We start from the raw sequence: 16,511 nt of genomic DNA, 5'->3' as shown, positions 1-16,511 counted from the left end.
AGCTACTTAAAGCTAATACTAATCTGAATATCTGTGAGGGTCAAGGACCCAAGGGTAGTAGGACCAGAGTGCCTTGGTACGAGCAGTGAGTTGGGGAAAAACAGTCCCCAGAGGGCAGGGCCCCTTTGATCAGAGGGACACAGTTGCTAGGATGGTGCCCCGGGGGTTAGAACTTGCTGTGGGCCCATTTTTCTTTCGCACCATAAGTAGGACCGTCCTGGCCATTGCTCCTTAGACAGGACAATCAATTTAGTACTTTCTTCACATTTGTTGGAAGCTCAATTGACGAGCTCTCCTTGCGTGCAAAGCGATCTCCCTATGATCAGAGGGAGCACTATCTGCACATGTTATTTTGATCTTGTTTAGGTTGCAGGGACCCGATTTGTGGTGGTATCGCCTGGCCTGTCTTATCTATCTTGTCTGTCGGGCATTTGGCCATCTTTGCCCTCCCCCTTGTTTTTGGTGGGTATGTGGGTGTAGATGTGTGTTTCTACGCCATTTCAGCAGTGCACGCGCAACGTAGGAGTAGAGTGCTCGTTAGGGGTGGGATGGTGGTCTCTGTGAGGACCGGCTGGGTAAGGTCGGCGTGGGTGCAGGACGGAAGCCCCGAAGCCGCAGCGCCGGCGGGGTCGCAAAAGCAACAACAACGCTAGGCCAGAAGGGCGAGGATATCGCGTCAGAGGAGCGTCGAAGGAGCGTACAAGCAAGGTCGATGACGGGGCAGCGAGCGGGGTAAGTGAGCCCAGACGCTGTCATCGCAGGGCATAAAGAGGGGGGTGGAAGACAGGACTTAGGAGAGAGACAGAGTTCAATGAGACCACCGTCCCACCCCTAACGAGCACTCTGCTCCTACGTTGCGCGTGCACTGCTCGTACCCAGACACTCTGGTCCTACTACCCGTGGGTCCTTGACCCTCACAGTCTCATTGAACTCTGTCTCTCTCCTAAGTCCTGTCTTTCACCCTCCTCTTTATGCCCTACGATGACAGCGTCTGGGCTCACTTACCCCGCTCGCTGCCCCGTCATCGTCCTTGCTTGTGCGCTCCTTTGACGCTCCTCTAACGCGATATCCACGCCCTTCTGGCCTAGCGTTGTTGTTGCTTTTTGTGACCCCGCTGGCGCTACGGCTTCGGGGCTTCTGTCCTGCGCCCCCACCGACCCTACCCAGCCGGTCCTCACAATATCGCTAACTAAGCCAGAAGTATACCACTCGTATATAGTGCTAAGACTAGGAACGTAGAATGTATGTGGAGTCTTTTAAAGGCTAACCTGGAGTAACTTTTTATATACCTACTAGTACTGACATTTTACTATTTTGAGGTTACTATTGAGAATTCCTCCTACTAGAGGGTGAGAATAGTCAGGCAGAGCTCAGTTTAGGCTTCTATGAGGAATATATATTAGCTATAATATTTGATAGTTGATTAAGACGATGGATTATAGAGCTACTACTCGGATAAAAGCTAAAAATGTTACGTAGTAGAAGCCAGCTGTTACGTGGTGGAGGCCAGCACTGCTCAGCAGTGTCTGGGCCCTGTCAAAAGGATTAGGTGCTAGTCCAAAGGATCAGGATCACAGGATCTAGTGCAGGAGTCAAACCCATGTACTCTAGTCAGCTAAAGCAGGCTGGCAGCTGACTGTGCCACTGAACAGACGTTATCCTATACGGGTATCTCGTCTATAAAAGGAGCAAGCTCTCCAGTACAGATGGAGAGAGACAGAGAGAACGAAGACAAAACACACATAAAATCCTCAACTGTCATTTCCCAAGATTCAGAGGTGCCGTGCTTTGCAACAGGCCCACATCCCGTCAGGGATGACGGCCCAAGGGTCATCGCATACGTCTATAAAGACCCCTCAGATTTGTCCTCAGAGGACCTTCATTCAATCAACCATCATCATATCTTACTTTGTCATAGATCATGCCAGTGTTCATGAAGTGCCTATCTCAGCGTCAAGGCTAACGCCATTGAGGTCACCAGTTACGGGACCACGACGGAAACCCCGTAACACCAGCACTATATAACAATGTCTGGGCCTATATTCTATCAGGGATGATAGCTGCTACCAGTGTCTCGCTACTCGCTAGCGGAGACGACAGGGAGGTCAGGCTTGACTGCCTGGTGGCGGACACTTCATGAACTCTAGCATGAGCATCAAAAGTGTGGTTAAGTCTGTCTATTTTCTAACTAAGTGCAGAATGACCGCGAAGTGGTCATTCTGCGCAACGGGGCAGTCAAGTCACGTGCCATCGTGCCAAGCACGTCTGACTCGTAACAATAGCTTAGGAGTCACTACTCATGTTTATAAAGACCCCTCCGACTTGTCCTCTAGAGGACCTTAGAAAAAAATCAACTCATGATATCTTACTTTGTCATAGATCATACCAGTGTTTATAAAGTGCCTATCTCAGCGTCAAAACCGACGTCCTTGAGATCACTAGTTACGGAATTACGACGGAAACCCCGTAACCAAAAAAAAATACGGTGAGTATAATTTAGCTTGAAATATAACGAAAAGTACGCCCAAGGTACTACTATCGGTTTTGGTATCGACTTCTGCATATATACGGTCTCCTTTACTAGGAACGGGAAATATATCAGTAGGTACTTACTTTATAAGTTCCATATTTTCTCTTACCACTCCTCACATACATTGCATCACTCGTAACGGCTACTACAGCCAAATAAGGAAACGTCTAATGTGAACCCAATGCTTTGGATGGAAAGCGGTATGCTGTTAGAAGACTAGTTCTACAGCAAGCAGCTAGTGGGTTTGTTTAAAGACGGCGCGTTAAGCGCTCCGTGTCAGTACTACTGTTTCGTCTTTAAAAGTCGGCAATATCCGTAATGTTTACAGAGACTGTCCGAATGTCACAACCTTCGGGTAGATCCATAGTCCCCTCGAGCACTCCCACCAGCCATGCAAAGGCCCTCGGCATGCCGTTCACGACCTCGGCAAGGTGGCCACCTACGGCATTCCGCTCATATCGAATCGCCGCACCGATCCCACAATATCTATCCACCAACGCATCGGTCTTCGCGACGGGGCTGAACTTATCACCGACAGCGTGGTAGACAAACAAGGGCATCTGCGGCACCCCGTGGTACCCCATGATGCTATTGCTCTGAAACACCTTCCGGATGATGGGCGCCTCCACGACTTGCTTGCCTTGCACAAAGTACTCCCACACGTCCTGCCCGGCATAGAACGCAAAGGCCTCGAGGATGGTCATTCTCTCCACAGCCAGGAAGCCCGTCCTATTGTACGGCCCCTCCTCCTTCAGGCTGCCGACCAAAAAAGCGTACGCATCTGGATATTGGTTCACCGTGCCCACTAGGATAGCAAAGACATCTCCCACGTACGGCGACTTGTTGATGGCGTCCAGCGTGGGACCCGTGATATTAGGCACCACGCCGCCGATCGCCGCGCCTGCAAAGGCCAACTCAGGCGCGTACTGCACCGCCAACTCGGTCGCCCACTCGGTCGCGACGCTGCCGCCCGAGTAACCCCACATTGCGTAGCGGCTTATCGCGCCCAGGTTGAGGTTATTGTTATGCCCCTTCTTTCGGGACAGCGAGAGGACGGCGCGCACCGAGTCCAGCGTGGCGTGTCCGGCCTGCACCCCAGCGCCGAACGAAGCTGTCGGTCCCTCAAAATCAGCCACGACGACGAGCCAGCCGCGGCCCAGTGCTGTGGATATGGGACCATCCGGGTCGGCTATGGCGGACTGGTCGAAGCTAGGGCTGGCGTCGATGTCGGGGCTGTTGTACGGAATCTGGTACGACAAGAGGGGCGCGACCGTGGAAGGGTTGTACGACGTGGGGAGAAGGAGGGTTGTCACGGCCCATGATGGGCAGTAGCGTGTGTCGGTGGTGCGGTAGCCGATGTGGTATGCTGCCGAGCAGTTGTGAATGGTGTCGGAGGGTGCGGTGCGGATGCGGAGCACTGTGCCTGGGTCGTGCTTCTCTAAGTGCGGGGGTGCTGTGTAGAAGGGGTCCTGCGAGGGCGGGAGTAGGGTCGAGGCTGCCCATGTTGTCGGAAGGAGTAGGGAGGTGAGCACGGCGAGGAAGCTGCCCTTCATGTTTGCGACCTTGGTAAAAGTTAGGAGTATTTCTTCCGGCTCGCGAAGATGAAATGACCTCCTAGGTAAGTGACGTACGTAGGTACTACTCACCTATGCTTCTATATTCCATAGATGCAGTTACTACAATTTGGCAGCAGCAGTCTGACTACCGGGATTAGCCCGTTGCGTCATAAGCTTGACCAACTGCGGGGTGCCTTAAGTTTTCCCTGCAGGTGTTTCCCTCATTTTCCAACGTACGGTTGGTGCGTTCTGACATAAGCACAAGAAGAACTGCACATCAACCACAGAGTTGCATTGGCTACATCAGGCTCCCTGAACTCAGTCTGGGACGGAAGTAGGTGCGAATGGCGACGGTGAAGGGAAGGGTCATTCCACTGTGCAAGACGTAGCTAAGTCCGCCCTTGAGCTCCCCGGCCCCAGACGCGGTATAGAGCAATGGGGCCAGATGGTATTAGCAAAATAAGTTCGTGTAATATTTGGGTCGTTGGCAGCCGAAGGTGTTGCAGTTGAGAGTGTGATTTGAAGTCATTTTAAGTAGGTACTACTGGTACCGACCTCTGTGGCCACTGGACCTTCAGATCACTCAATACCTTCGTTGACGGATGTAACTCATTTACCCCAGAACGTCCCCTGTTAGCCAGGTCTTTCACCTTCATCCAATACGAGGGCGTCTTTCAGGGTTGCCGCCATTCACAATCTCTCATTCCTCTTCCCAACTCCTTCTTCCGCTGGAGATTGGTGAGGAACAGCCATGCACTTCCCATCGTAATATCTACTAGTAGACTTACTGGACTGGTAGAACTCCTCTTTCCCACTTCCCATCTTGCCATCTACCGATAGCTGTTGAATGGGGGTAAAAACTGGCTTGTTTTTGTTGTTGTGGTGGGAAAAGGAGGTTTGAGATACCTCTGATCTTGGTGTCCGTGATGGTGAAACTGGACTGCTCCGAATGGGTATGTGCCCGACAGGGCATAGATACACTACTATACACGGTATTCGATTATAAAGTCGCGTGAGACACTGTCCATACGGGGGAATTCTCCTGACAAACCACCAGGATAGACGGTCACTTTTACTAATACTTTTCGCACTGTAGTTCGGTTATACAAAGAATTATATTAATACGTTAAGAACTCGTCAATTTAGACGAATCCGAAGTCGAAGACTAGAAGTCTTCAGGGCCTTATATATGGCCTTCCTTTTTTATAACTAACTAGCATCTACTATCGTTGTTTCCTATTACTTATTGATATAGGTTTTCCACCCTGTAACAGAGTGCGCGCAGTGAACCACTCTGCCAATAGAGCAAAAGATCCGCCAGTTCAATCACTTCGTGATTGAACGCTGTGCACCACTTGCTTATATCACGCCCGTGACACACTCGGCCTGTATGGTACGGTTTTTCCTATGTATTTAGCAGTAGAAGGTCCGGCACACTCTATCCTGGGTAAAGCGGTGTAGGAAGAATAATAATACTAGTAGATCTAGTATAGATAAAATATATTATCTTACTATAAAGTAGAGTAATGAGTTGGGGAAAACAGTCCCCAGAGGGCAGGGTCCCTCTGATCAGAGGAACACAGTCGCTAGGATGGTGCCCCGGGGGGGGGGGGCTGGAACTTGCCGTGGGCCCATTTTTCTTTCGCACCATAAGTAGGGTCGTCCTGGCCATTGCTCCTTAGACAGGACAATCAATTCAGTACTTTTCTTCACACTTGTTGCAAGCTCAATTGACGAGCTTTCTTTGCGTGCAAAGCGATCTCCCTCTGATCAGAGGGAGCTCTATCTGCACATGTTGTTTTGACCTTGTTTAGGCTGCAGGGACCCGATTTGTGGTGGTGTCGCCTGGCCTGTCTTGTCTATCTTGTCTGTCTGGCATTTGGCCGTCTTTGCCCTCCCCTTTGTTTTTGGTGGGTATGTGGGTGTAGATGTGTGTTTCTGCACCATTTCAGTAAGTAGTAGGTAAATTGAGTTAAATTCTGAGAGGAGAAAGTGATATTATCTACTCTAATAACATTAGAACTCTACTCAAGTAGTGGCCCTTTACCCTGCTTTACTAGGTCAGCACCTTTACCTCCGTAGTTAGCAGGTAATCTCTCGCCCAATCTAGAAACCTTGCTCTCTCCAAATTCCCATGCCAAGTTGTCGCCGTTAGACATTGGATGGAATTTTTTGATGGTCTTGGGGGCGACAAAGAGCTTCATGAACGCGTAGACGAATCCCATGATGGCAGGAACATTCACAAAGAACTTCTCCTTCAGCAGCTCAGGGTAGTTCTGGGCGAAAACCTTGATAGTCTCGGCGCTAGCCGATTTGACGTAGGGGGACTGGCGTAGAAAGCTGATTGACTTGTAGTCATGGACCTGGACGATCTTATAGGGATCATAGTCGGCCGTTATCGGCTTCGTTGCTGAGGAAAGCGCCAGTTCCTGTAGCGCCAGTTCCATTAGGGCGACCCGCCATTCTAGAAACCTGATTTGAGAATTGTAAGCAGACGCACAGCTAGCTCCTGAAAAATTGGGCACTTGCTCTTCGAGTTTCCCAAAAGTTTCGTCGATCGACTTGACGCCTCCGTAGATGTTCCATGTGAACACCTCCTTGCCCTCCGGCTCGGTAGATCCATCTTCTCGATATGTGGTGACGAAACCCAAACCCTCGAACTTGGCCTTGCTGAAGACCTTCTTAGCCAACTCCAGTGGTTTCGTCTTGGCACGCCATTGAAGCGTCTTTGTCATCTGATCTTTGGCTTTGGCAAGGTCGCCATCGTTGGCGTTGAGGTACTTCTGCAGGATGATGCGAGTGGGGATGTGGCTCTCGGGGTCTGCCAGTGTCACTCCCCAGACTTCGGGATGCCCGGCGGCTTGCGCGAGGCTCCACAGCTGCGCGATCGGCGTTGGCTCGGTCGGGTGCGAGCTTGTTTCGTTGGTCGCAGGCATCTCCGGAGCTGCCGGGTTTTCGGAACCGCCGGCGCCCACCGATGCCCCGGGTTCCGGGTTAGCCGCCGGGACGACTGCATTCTCGGGCTTGAAATTGGCGTCGCTCATCATGTTTATGGGCAAGGACTGCAAAATGGTGCACAGTCTTTGGTCGGTGGACCTCGGGCAGTGATGTTCTGGTGTCAAATCGCGTTCTGGCCGCGGCGGTCAAAAATGGAGCTCAAGGCCCTGAAACGTAAGTGGGTCCGGAATAGTCCGGTTACGATTACCCCACAATACTTCCCTTGTGTCACCCGGGGTTCTCCGAAGCTCCGAAGAACCGGTTTTAAATTAGGAAAATCCACGAGCGTTTACCACGCCATACAAAGCACGCGAATCTTTTATCACCGACAGCTTGACAGCAGCGGGGAGGTTTAAGAGATGAAACATCCACCCCTCCCCTATACCCGCTAATTAACTTGGAAGAATTGATTTCGAGTCGCCTGCTATTGAGCTAATCAACCCTGAGAGCTATGAAAGCGTCTCCCGCATTCCAATGCTGTGACTCCGACTAGATAAGGTACCTTGACCGTCATTGGAATGTTGACATTTTGACGAGGCGAGACAGATGGACATTAGCCAGTCGGTTGGACCGCGATGAGTGAAATGTTGATGCACCTGGTGACCGCCATTTTAGCAGTAGAGCTGCGCTGTGCCTGTGACTTGTCTGTATCTCAAAGCAATCCTGCGCGATGCCCCTGGGAATAAAGAAGGCAGCGAAGCGACGTCGGCAAGAACATGCACATGGTTTACAAAGTGCCTAGACTTCAGCCACGTCGTTGTCTTTGCTGTAGTTTGCGCGAAGAAAAGCCATCAGAAGAAAAGCCATCGCGTGGTTTATTAATTCCTTAAGAATTGTGGAAGGGGCTGGGCTACCAAATCCCTTGCATTCCAATGGCGGGGCTTAGTATTGTCATTATCCGCGGTTGTCATTGTTCGCAAGGCAACAGAAACGAGCCGCACCGAAGTGGATGAAGTTCAAATCGCATCTCTATGAGTATTGTGTTTTTGGGGTGGAAACGGGATCAGGGAGACACGGCAACTGGTTGATGGCCGGACAGTTATAAATCATTTCATTTCCGGGCGTTCCAACGTCGATAGAAAGTTACAACTTCAATCTCTCATAAATACACCACCTGTCCCCTACCTTCAGCTGACTCTGCTGCTCATCCCAGAGCGATTTCATTATGAAGATGTTCGTTTCGTTCGGCCTTTCCATCGCGTTATGCTTCGCATCAGCCCTGCGTGGTGTCAGGACTGCCAACATTCCTGTACCCCTGGAACGTGGCATATCAACACCCGACATCAGCTCTGAGCCTGTCCACATTGATCTCACGGTATGGCGAAGAGGCCGCATAGAGCTCCAATGGTCCGGCAATGTTGCCGTTGGCAGCCCCCCTCAAAACTTGTAAGTTGAAGACACGAGCGAGCGTGCTTACGGACCACTGGATTTGTTTATCGACGCTGACCCCTTGGTAAGCAACGTCGTATTCGACACGGGCGCACCGTTTCTTGTCCTTCCCGGCAGTAACTGCACCATGTGCGGACATCATCCTCTTTTCGACCCCTCTAATTCCAGTACCTTCTCAAACCAACCGGGGATTCGACTCGAAGGCGTTTTCGCTGGCAGCAGCGGCGACACTCTGCCGCCTACCGACGGCCAAGGGGCGAACTGCACGGTCGTGACTGACACTGTGCACATCGTCGACCGCAATGCCCCCCAGCAGCAGTTTCTTTTGTGCGACGTCTATTCCCAGCCTCTGGCGGAGCAGCTAGCCGACGGCATCTTCGGGCTCAGTTCAACCCACAACTTCACGTTTGGACCCTGGTCCAATTTCCAAACTGCATACGGCAACCTCGTTCGTAGCGGGGAGCTTCGCCAGCCAGAGTTTGGGTTTTCATACGTCGAAACTAAGGACCGGGCCGGTCGGCTCACTCTCGGCGGGACCGACCGGTCTCTGTACATTCCGCGTACTCTCAAGACGATTCCCCTGGACTGGCCGCTGTCCGAGGGCAGGGCAAGCTGGGTTGTCGGGGTGCACGCGGCACGCATTGGCGACGCCTTGCTAGCGAACTCGTCTAACTCGGTTACCCTCGTAGACACGGGTGCCGCTGTCGTCATAACACCAGACTTTGACACGACCCGGGACCTGTACGCGCTCATGTCAAATCAGATCCAGCCCATGGGGGATCGTACTTGGGGTGCGCCGTGCCACGTCCTGGATAGCGTCGTGGAGGATGTGACATTTACGTTTGGGGGCGATACAGCCGGGCAGCAGGTCGAGGTCAAGATCGACAAGCGCTTCGTTAACGTTGGCGAGTATCCTGGGAAGCCCGGCATTTGCCAGGGCGTGTTCCTGGATCCCGTTCGGCCTGCAAGGGAGCCGCTGCACGGTCGCCGGGCCTGGATCATCGGGTCTCCGCTGTTGAGGTCGTACTATACAGTGTGGAATGGAGAGACGGGGACGCTGGGTTTTGCGCGTCCGTCGTGCTGAGGGAGAGAGATGAAAGGAGAGGGAATGGAGCTACCTGACCTCTTTTTTGGCTTCAGGTCCTATACGGCAGTACAGGTAACATAGACAGAGACTGGATCAGGAACGGATTCACCTTTTTCGTTATCTTTTGCCGCCCAAGACTGACCCCGCAATTGGCATCCAGCAATGGTATCTCAAGGACGACAGCTTAGCTTTTTAGTCATTTTCTCTATTTTCTCTCATTTCGTTTCTCTTCTCTCATTTTATCCTTCCCGTTCATAATAGCAAACCATTGACGGCCGCAGTCATGAGGTGGGGATGGCAGCTGTGTGGCCGGTCGGCTGACAGGTGCGCGGGGCGAGGATTGGTCGCCTGCGCTCTTAACGTGCCCCTCCATCTTGTGAAACATCGCAACATGCGTGACACCTGTGTGCTAGCCGCTTGGCCGCGCCTAGCTATATGACCGCCTCACGGGCGTTGGCAGATGTGTAGAAATGTCGTTCCGCACATACAGCCAAGATCAGACGTCGCGCTTTGGAGCGTGTTGGGTTTAACGTCAATGTTGTCTCGTCTTCTCACCTGTCAAACCGTGGCAGCTCATATGAGCAACGCCATTATCTTGATGGCAGAGAATATAAGGTTGCATACGTGTCGAGCCTACGTCGAAACTAGGACGAACTTCCTCTACCATTGCATCGGCATCCGTCGCACACAGTGTGTCTTCCAGCTTGTCGTTTGTAGCTTTGTTCGCACCTCAAAACTATCCACCTACCCCTACTTCAACTTCGTAGCGTTATAACAAGAAACCGAGCCCGCCGCTCCGCCTTAACCTGATTGCTGCTGGACCGGATCTGCATTCCCCGGTCTGATAGCTCAACATGACGTACCAAGGGTGGTGTTCCACCTGCCAACGTTATGCCACCTTTTATCCTTGGCCCTCTCGCTACTACTATCCCGGCGGCTACCGATGCCGTTGCCGATATTGCAGGGTTTACAGACACGGCCGTTTCTGTGACCGTTGTTATAGGCGGGAATCCCGGCGATACAGCTTTGACCTCTATTATTGATGTCTGAGCGGGTTTTGTGTTCAAATTGGTTGGGAATGCATGGTTTCTTGTATGAAGAGAATAAAAATCTCGTGGTATCAGTGGCAGGTACAGTTCAATATTAGCTTCCATATGCCATGTGTTTCCTTGGTTGTAACTAGTGGTTTCGCTAACAATTCAATGACCAGGATCGACTTCTTCTTCTTCTTCTTCTTCTTCTTTTACTTCTTTTTTCTTTCTTTTTTCTTTCTTTTTTCTTTCTTTTTTCTTTACATTCTTTCTACCTAGCAGAAGAATGGAGGTTACCTGCTATTACCTAGACCGTCTAACTTAGCGCTAGAAACTTCGAAATGCTAGTGACGTTATAATGCCCAGATAGGCACTAGTATAACATAGGCCATTTAATGTCTAGCTGGGCGTTATTATGTTACTAGTAGATGTGCTATTGCTAGCGCTAGGCAATACAGTTAGGGTATAGCAATATCATGACCAAGATCACCCCTACAACGGCTAGGTATTCTTTTTCCTTTTTCTTCCTTCATCCCCCTACCAACATATTTTTACCCATGAGTTTTATTTTTTGCATAGTGGACATATTGGCTTATTGGTGTGATACCAGCTTCACCTGCTATTTCCAAAGTATAGTTATTTTTTTCTATTTTTACCTCCACTATATATACAGGCTGTTCAAGGTACACATATATTTACAGACCGGACACAGGCCGGGAATCGGATAGCCGTCTTCTGTTGTTATGTTGTGTTTCCTATGTCAATTAGATAGTAACGGAATTTTCTCCCCCATTCAGTGTATTCGTCACACAGCCGAAGGCGACAGGGGTCAAAGAAAACATCGATTGAGCCTGGTTTAAGAATGCTCCCTATCCACGCCAGCTATGATTATTGTGAGCTAAATGGGATAACAGAGATACGTTCATAGGCTCGGTTTTGGTGTTATATCGTAATTATCGTCGAGCACCACCTAGAATATACGGGTTGATTGACATCCACTCATCTTATTAAACTGTCATTGTGTCCATGTGTATGAGTGTATGGGAATTAGGTAGTGTATTTATCGTAAAGTGGTGTTTGATATTGGCGTCCCCATACAGGAGTAGAGTAGGCATGACTGTTTTGTTAGCATCTTCATCGCAAGGCGCCTCCCCTTTTTGCCTAGGAGGTTGGACCGTCATCTGGCGATAGTTTTGTCACTTCGCCTTGTCCTAGAGTGCCACCCGGTAGAAGTTGTCATCATCAATTGATTAAAAGTATCTCAGCTTATGGTAGTGACAGCGCGGTAGTATGATTTTAATAGAACTGGGATCCAGAAACCAACCGAGAAGAAAATGCCAATGCTGTCAAAAGAAAACTGAACCAGATCACGCAGAATGATAACTAACGTGTGTCGATCCCCCTCCCTTCTGAATCCGTCCTGGATATACACCACAATCTCGCGGCTCCTACACTTCAAAATGTATATCGGACTTTTTTTGAAGTTACCAGTCCGTCACTTACGCCCGGTCGGTGTACTGCTTGATCGTCTTCGGCAACGACTGAAACTCATCCAGTTCCCACTCATCATCCTCACGCTTTTTGACGTCTGCCTCCCCCCCCACCCGCAATTTTCTTCACCAGGGCTGCATCCTCTCGCAGGATGTGTTACTGGGTTAGAATGGGCCTGGGTAATTCGCGTAGAATACCGTCTTCAATGACCAGAGAGTTAACATAGCAGACCAAGGAAACCATACCTGCCTACCGACCTCAAGTTAGCATTCGCGAGTGAGCGGAGAGCGGAGTGATGTCGGGCAGTCCCTCATCGCGTAAGACGACTCCACGTGTTCAATGACCCGTGCGGCGGTGATGTGTTTCAGGACAGCCGGAACAGATTCGTGGGTGCCATTTCCAGCCGCCTCGTTCTTCTACGTGTTCCTGCAGTTCGAGTGGTTGCCAATTGTTTGGAAAGCCTGCAGGAGAAAGTTCTCGACGGTATGGGATACCAATCCTCTGACCAGGTTGATTCCCGCAGGGCCGCAGATTTGCGCTGAGATAGTTTCGCATACCGCATCTCCGATGTTGCTGAAGGTTTCTTCAGGGAGTCCGAGTTTTCCTTGGCCGGCGGCGTGCTCTGACATCGGAGAATTCAAACCGGGCAGAAAGCCACACGTAAGTCGCCTTGGCGGCCCATCGTTGACAACTGCATCATAGAATCTTGTACCACCTTGAGGGTGACAGTTGATGAGGTCGTTGAGAACTTGAGCATGCGGTAAGACGTGATATCCAAGCGCTCAACCCTCGGTGTAGCTAGATGCTCCTCCAGGGCGCGGCGGGTCTCGGTGCTAGGGCAGGGGGTAGCTAGCGCCAAGTCGACAAACCTCCGGACAGCCACCCAGACGGCTTTCAAATATCGTGACGCAATCTGCGACCATTTCTAAGACCGGAACTCGACGAGGCGCTGATATGCAGCCTCGTTGGCTTCCCCGGGCGACTCCTTGCCGCTCCAACGGGGGATCTTGGTATCCACCCACTCTTCGAAGGCCCTCGGATCAATGGGTTCTGGCTTGTCGTGCGAATAATAGTCATCTATGACGGCCTTCACAGGCTATCTCTGACCCAATAAGTCATGCGATGGGACTGAGCTCTCTTGGGCTGATTAATTCCGCATATGTGTTTCTCCTGCGAAGATGTTTGAGTTCTTCTAGGCGAAATCGACATATCTTTCTTGCAAAATTCACGCATAGCTAAACTAAAAGCCTTGCTCAGTGCCCGGAGGCTGGCACGAAGTTTCTTGTCCTGGCTCTAAGGCTGGTCGTCCTCGAACGTGGGGAGGAATGGCTGGCACACTGCACAGACATTATCGACTTTATACAGATTCTTGCGGTTTTCGTCCTGGTGGCTCCTTGAACGTTTCTCTCACGAGGGTTTCGGACTTGTGGGCAATAGTGTGAAAATATTGCCGGTGGGTGTAGTCGGTAGACCTGGGATGACCTGATGCTGCAAGCCGATTCTCGATGGCGTTGATTTTGGTCTGGATCTCAAACATAGAACTGGAAGTGCGGATCGTGTGTGTTCCCAAAATGCCTCCTTGAGGGTTGCCGTGAGCGCTGCGATGCCTCTCTGGTGCTCTCTGCTCACTGTGCATTGTCAAGGAAGAACTGTTCCTCTTTCAAATCCTTCTGCTCGAGAGCCTCCGTCATTTTCTCCGCTTCGTTCTGATTCTTTACCACGTGCCACTTGCAATATCAGAATTTCCGAGTCGTGATGGCCACTCAACAACTTCAGGGCTCCTTTGCCGACGAGGCTTGGTCGGGGTCTTCCTTGGCAATCAGCCGGACAACGGCCAAACCAGTGTGATTATAGAAGGTATTCCGAGCACTGATGACAAGAAGGATAAGATTGCCCTTTGGCCGAACATGCTCTTCGATTATCCTCGCCACCATGTCCCTGCTTTGCTCTGAGCTACAGTATTTGCCTGAAAGACGCCGGTAAGGTCCACCAAGTTAGCCATGAATAGACCAGGGCTGTACTTTCCGACAACAAGGACATCGTCCGTGAAACTCCTCGGGTCGTCAGGGATGACCAGGGAGTGTCAGCATCAATATCGGGCCCCATCCCGAGCGCAGCAGCAACGCTCCTCATCCACTCGCCAAATTCATCCGGTTCCATTAGGGGGCCACCGACCTGCTACAGTCTGGTACGTTCATCCGGTGCCCGCTAGTTGCTGAGCTCGATGGGAAAATACGTCTGATTTCTTGCAGATCGCTCAAATTTCAACCTGGCTGGGAATCGAGTGCTGATGAGCCGTATTAGCGACGTTGTGATACTTAAGGTGCAATTACTGCTCTGCAATTGCGGTTCCGCTTTTGCGACAGACGTCTTATCTGCTTGAACAACGATTGTGAAAAGAATGAAAATGGGGTAGGTTGGGGGAATATCAAGAGATGGGAACCGAAGTCCTAGAGCTCCTGGAGATGCTTTTAGTGATAGAATAGCCCGGAAAGGCATCCAAAAGGTTTTATGAACCACATACCAGAGTTTATCTGAAACAGGGATATGGAAGCGGCCGATAGCTTCCGAAACAGAGCTCTTGCCGCTCCCCTAGTTGCCGACCACCACCAACCGAGGAGGATGAATCCTACTAGCGATCTTCAGAGCCGCTAGCCGATCAATTGCATCGAACAAGGCGACCTGCCTGGGGTCGATCAGGTCCTTACATCGTATCCAGAGGTGACTAGGTGTCCTCGGCGGAACTATTAGCTACCTAAGAGGGTTAGAACAAAGAGTTGGATATAAGATGTAGAATAGCTGGATGTTAAGATGGCATGAGCTTAAATACTATTAACGTAATGAGGTTGATGGGGGCTGGAAAATCTGGCGTAGACATCGCCTGGCATCTGATATTTATATCTGAAAAATGCTAATAGAGAGTGCCGTTACTAGCTTAGGGGTTGTTTAGCAGATAGAGGTACTATTTTTGTATACGATGGTACCTACAAGGGGGGTGGTTTCGGTTACTCCTGGACAACATTATTGCTGCGGTTTTCAGGCTGGCCTGTAGGTTTACGTAAGCCCTTTCAACAATCGACATGGAGATTGTTTAGTATCTATATACTTTGACCAGGCTGAGGAATAATAGACGGTGTCTTGAGGGATGCGAGCAGCGGGACGGATACAACAGCGCCAACATGGGGCAGAAAGTGCTGCAAAATCAGCACTCAACTAGTCGTTGGGGCCACATATAGGAAGGGCAAAGTAAGTTAGGATCTCAACCACTAATCTAGCCTGATGAAGAGTGGTATCTGATTTGGTATGACACTAGCGGATCGAGGCTGTACACGTACCTTGGGCTTTCTACGTTCTTCGAAGCTTGGTAGTATGACGGCCGTCAGGTCCCCTGCACTCGATTACCCATCAGTGTGATACCCAGTTTCCCAACTCGAGATACCACGGTTTACTTACCGACGGCAATATGGATCTCCAGAGGTGGGACCAGGCACACACTATGCAAGCAGTAAATCCCGGCCAAACAGGACGGATGGACCACCGCTACGGAGAATCCGGCGGCCCATTTGCTACCACCGGATTACTGGAATGGAAATTCCAGGTGGAACAACCCGAATTTTTGATGAGACCTGGGTGACGAGTACGCCCTTCTTTGTCACGGCTTCAGTGTCAACGAGGCCCCTCAGAGGCCGTCGGAAGCGGCCGAGAATCTAGATAGGCAGGTAGCCAGGGTGTAAAAGACCGATCCCTACATTCCTCAGAACCGTACCTAACCACTTCTACAATGACACACTTAACCATGTGGCTTGCAGCCAACGCCGCCCCCTGTCCGCGGTAGGCGAGAACCCTGTCTTCCTTCCTCGTCTCGATGGCTGCGGTGATTGCCAGCTGGGTAGCAATCTCTCCCACGACTGGGAAGTTCGACTCCGGCGTGCCACGACTTCAACTTTACTTGTGCGGATCTCCCGCCCTACGACTGATTGTCTGCAGAAGTATTTCTACTCCGGTCCGGAGTCCCAGCTGAAGGGATCAAGGTGGAGGCTCTCCAGAGATCCCGTCGTCGCCGCCACCCCAGGAACAAGCAGAGTGTCAAAACCTCGTGCTCAAAGGCAACCTGCTCGTAATCCAGGGCCTGTACCTGGAAAGTAAAGAAAATTGACTGGGAACTCTTGAAAGAGCTCCGTAGGCATCTTTACATGAAACAGAAACGCATGTGAAACGAGATCGCCTTTGAAATAGGCGTCGTCTTCGCGCTAGGTATTATATAAGGGAAACAAAAGGCTGAGGGGTGTACTGTGTTAACTAATAGTACTGAGAAGTCTTAGTACATTCTCCAACAATTTCTCTTCCTAGCCCAAATTCGCAAAAAATGGGCGGGATTCTTTACAAGACAAGGTTGATCGCCTAAAGACTGCTAAGGCAATCAAGGACAG

At 50.7% G+C, this 16,511-nt stretch overlaps 3 protein-coding genes across 3 annotated transcripts; 1 reads left to right on the top strand and 2 right to left on the bottom strand.

Annotated features, from left to right (window-relative positions):
• Positions 1–2,826: 2,826 nt before the first annotated feature.
• On the bottom strand, positions 2,827–4,083 carry MFIFM68171_07691 (LIP-domain-containing protein; the record flags this gene model as incomplete). The annotated part of the gene is made up of 1 exon (XM_071063111.1): positions 2,827–4,083. One exon carries the CDS (start codon positions 4,081–4,083, stop codon positions 2,827–2,829), a length of 1,257 nt encoding a protein of 418 aa, XP_070919212.1.
• Positions 4,084–6,110: 2,027 nt separating this feature from the next.
• On the bottom strand, positions 6,111–7,130 carry SFH5 (Non-classical phosphatidylinositol transfer protein (PITP); the record flags this gene model as incomplete). Its single annotated transcript, XM_071063110.1, has 1 exon — positions 6,111–7,130. The coding sequence occupies one exon, from the start codon at positions 7,128–7,130 to the stop codon at positions 6,111–6,113; it is 1,020 nt and encodes a 339-aa protein (XP_070919211.1).
• A 1,118-nt stretch (positions 7,131–8,248) lies between these two features.
• Positions 8,249–9,556, top strand: MFIFM68171_07689 (Aspartic peptidase domain-containing protein; the record flags this gene model as incomplete). The annotated part of the gene is made up of 2 exons (XM_071063109.1): positions 8,249–8,469; positions 8,542–9,556. The coding sequence occupies 2 exons, from the start codon at positions 8,249–8,251 to the stop codon at positions 9,554–9,556; spliced, it is 1,236 nt and encodes a 411-aa protein (XP_070919210.1).
• Between the last annotated feature and the right edge of the window lie 6,955 nt (positions 9,557–16,511).

This window comes from Madurella fahalii, assembly GCF_045866475.1.
Source record: "Madurella fahalii IFM 68171 DNA, scaffold_4, whole genome shotgun sequence".
In the NCBI taxonomy this organism is placed as follows: domain Eukaryota; kingdom Fungi; phylum Ascomycota; class Sordariomycetes; order Sordariales; genus Madurella; species Madurella fahalii.
The sequence above is the reverse complement of the archived record's forward strand: the minus strand, read 5'-3'. Positions and strand labels throughout refer to the sequence as shown.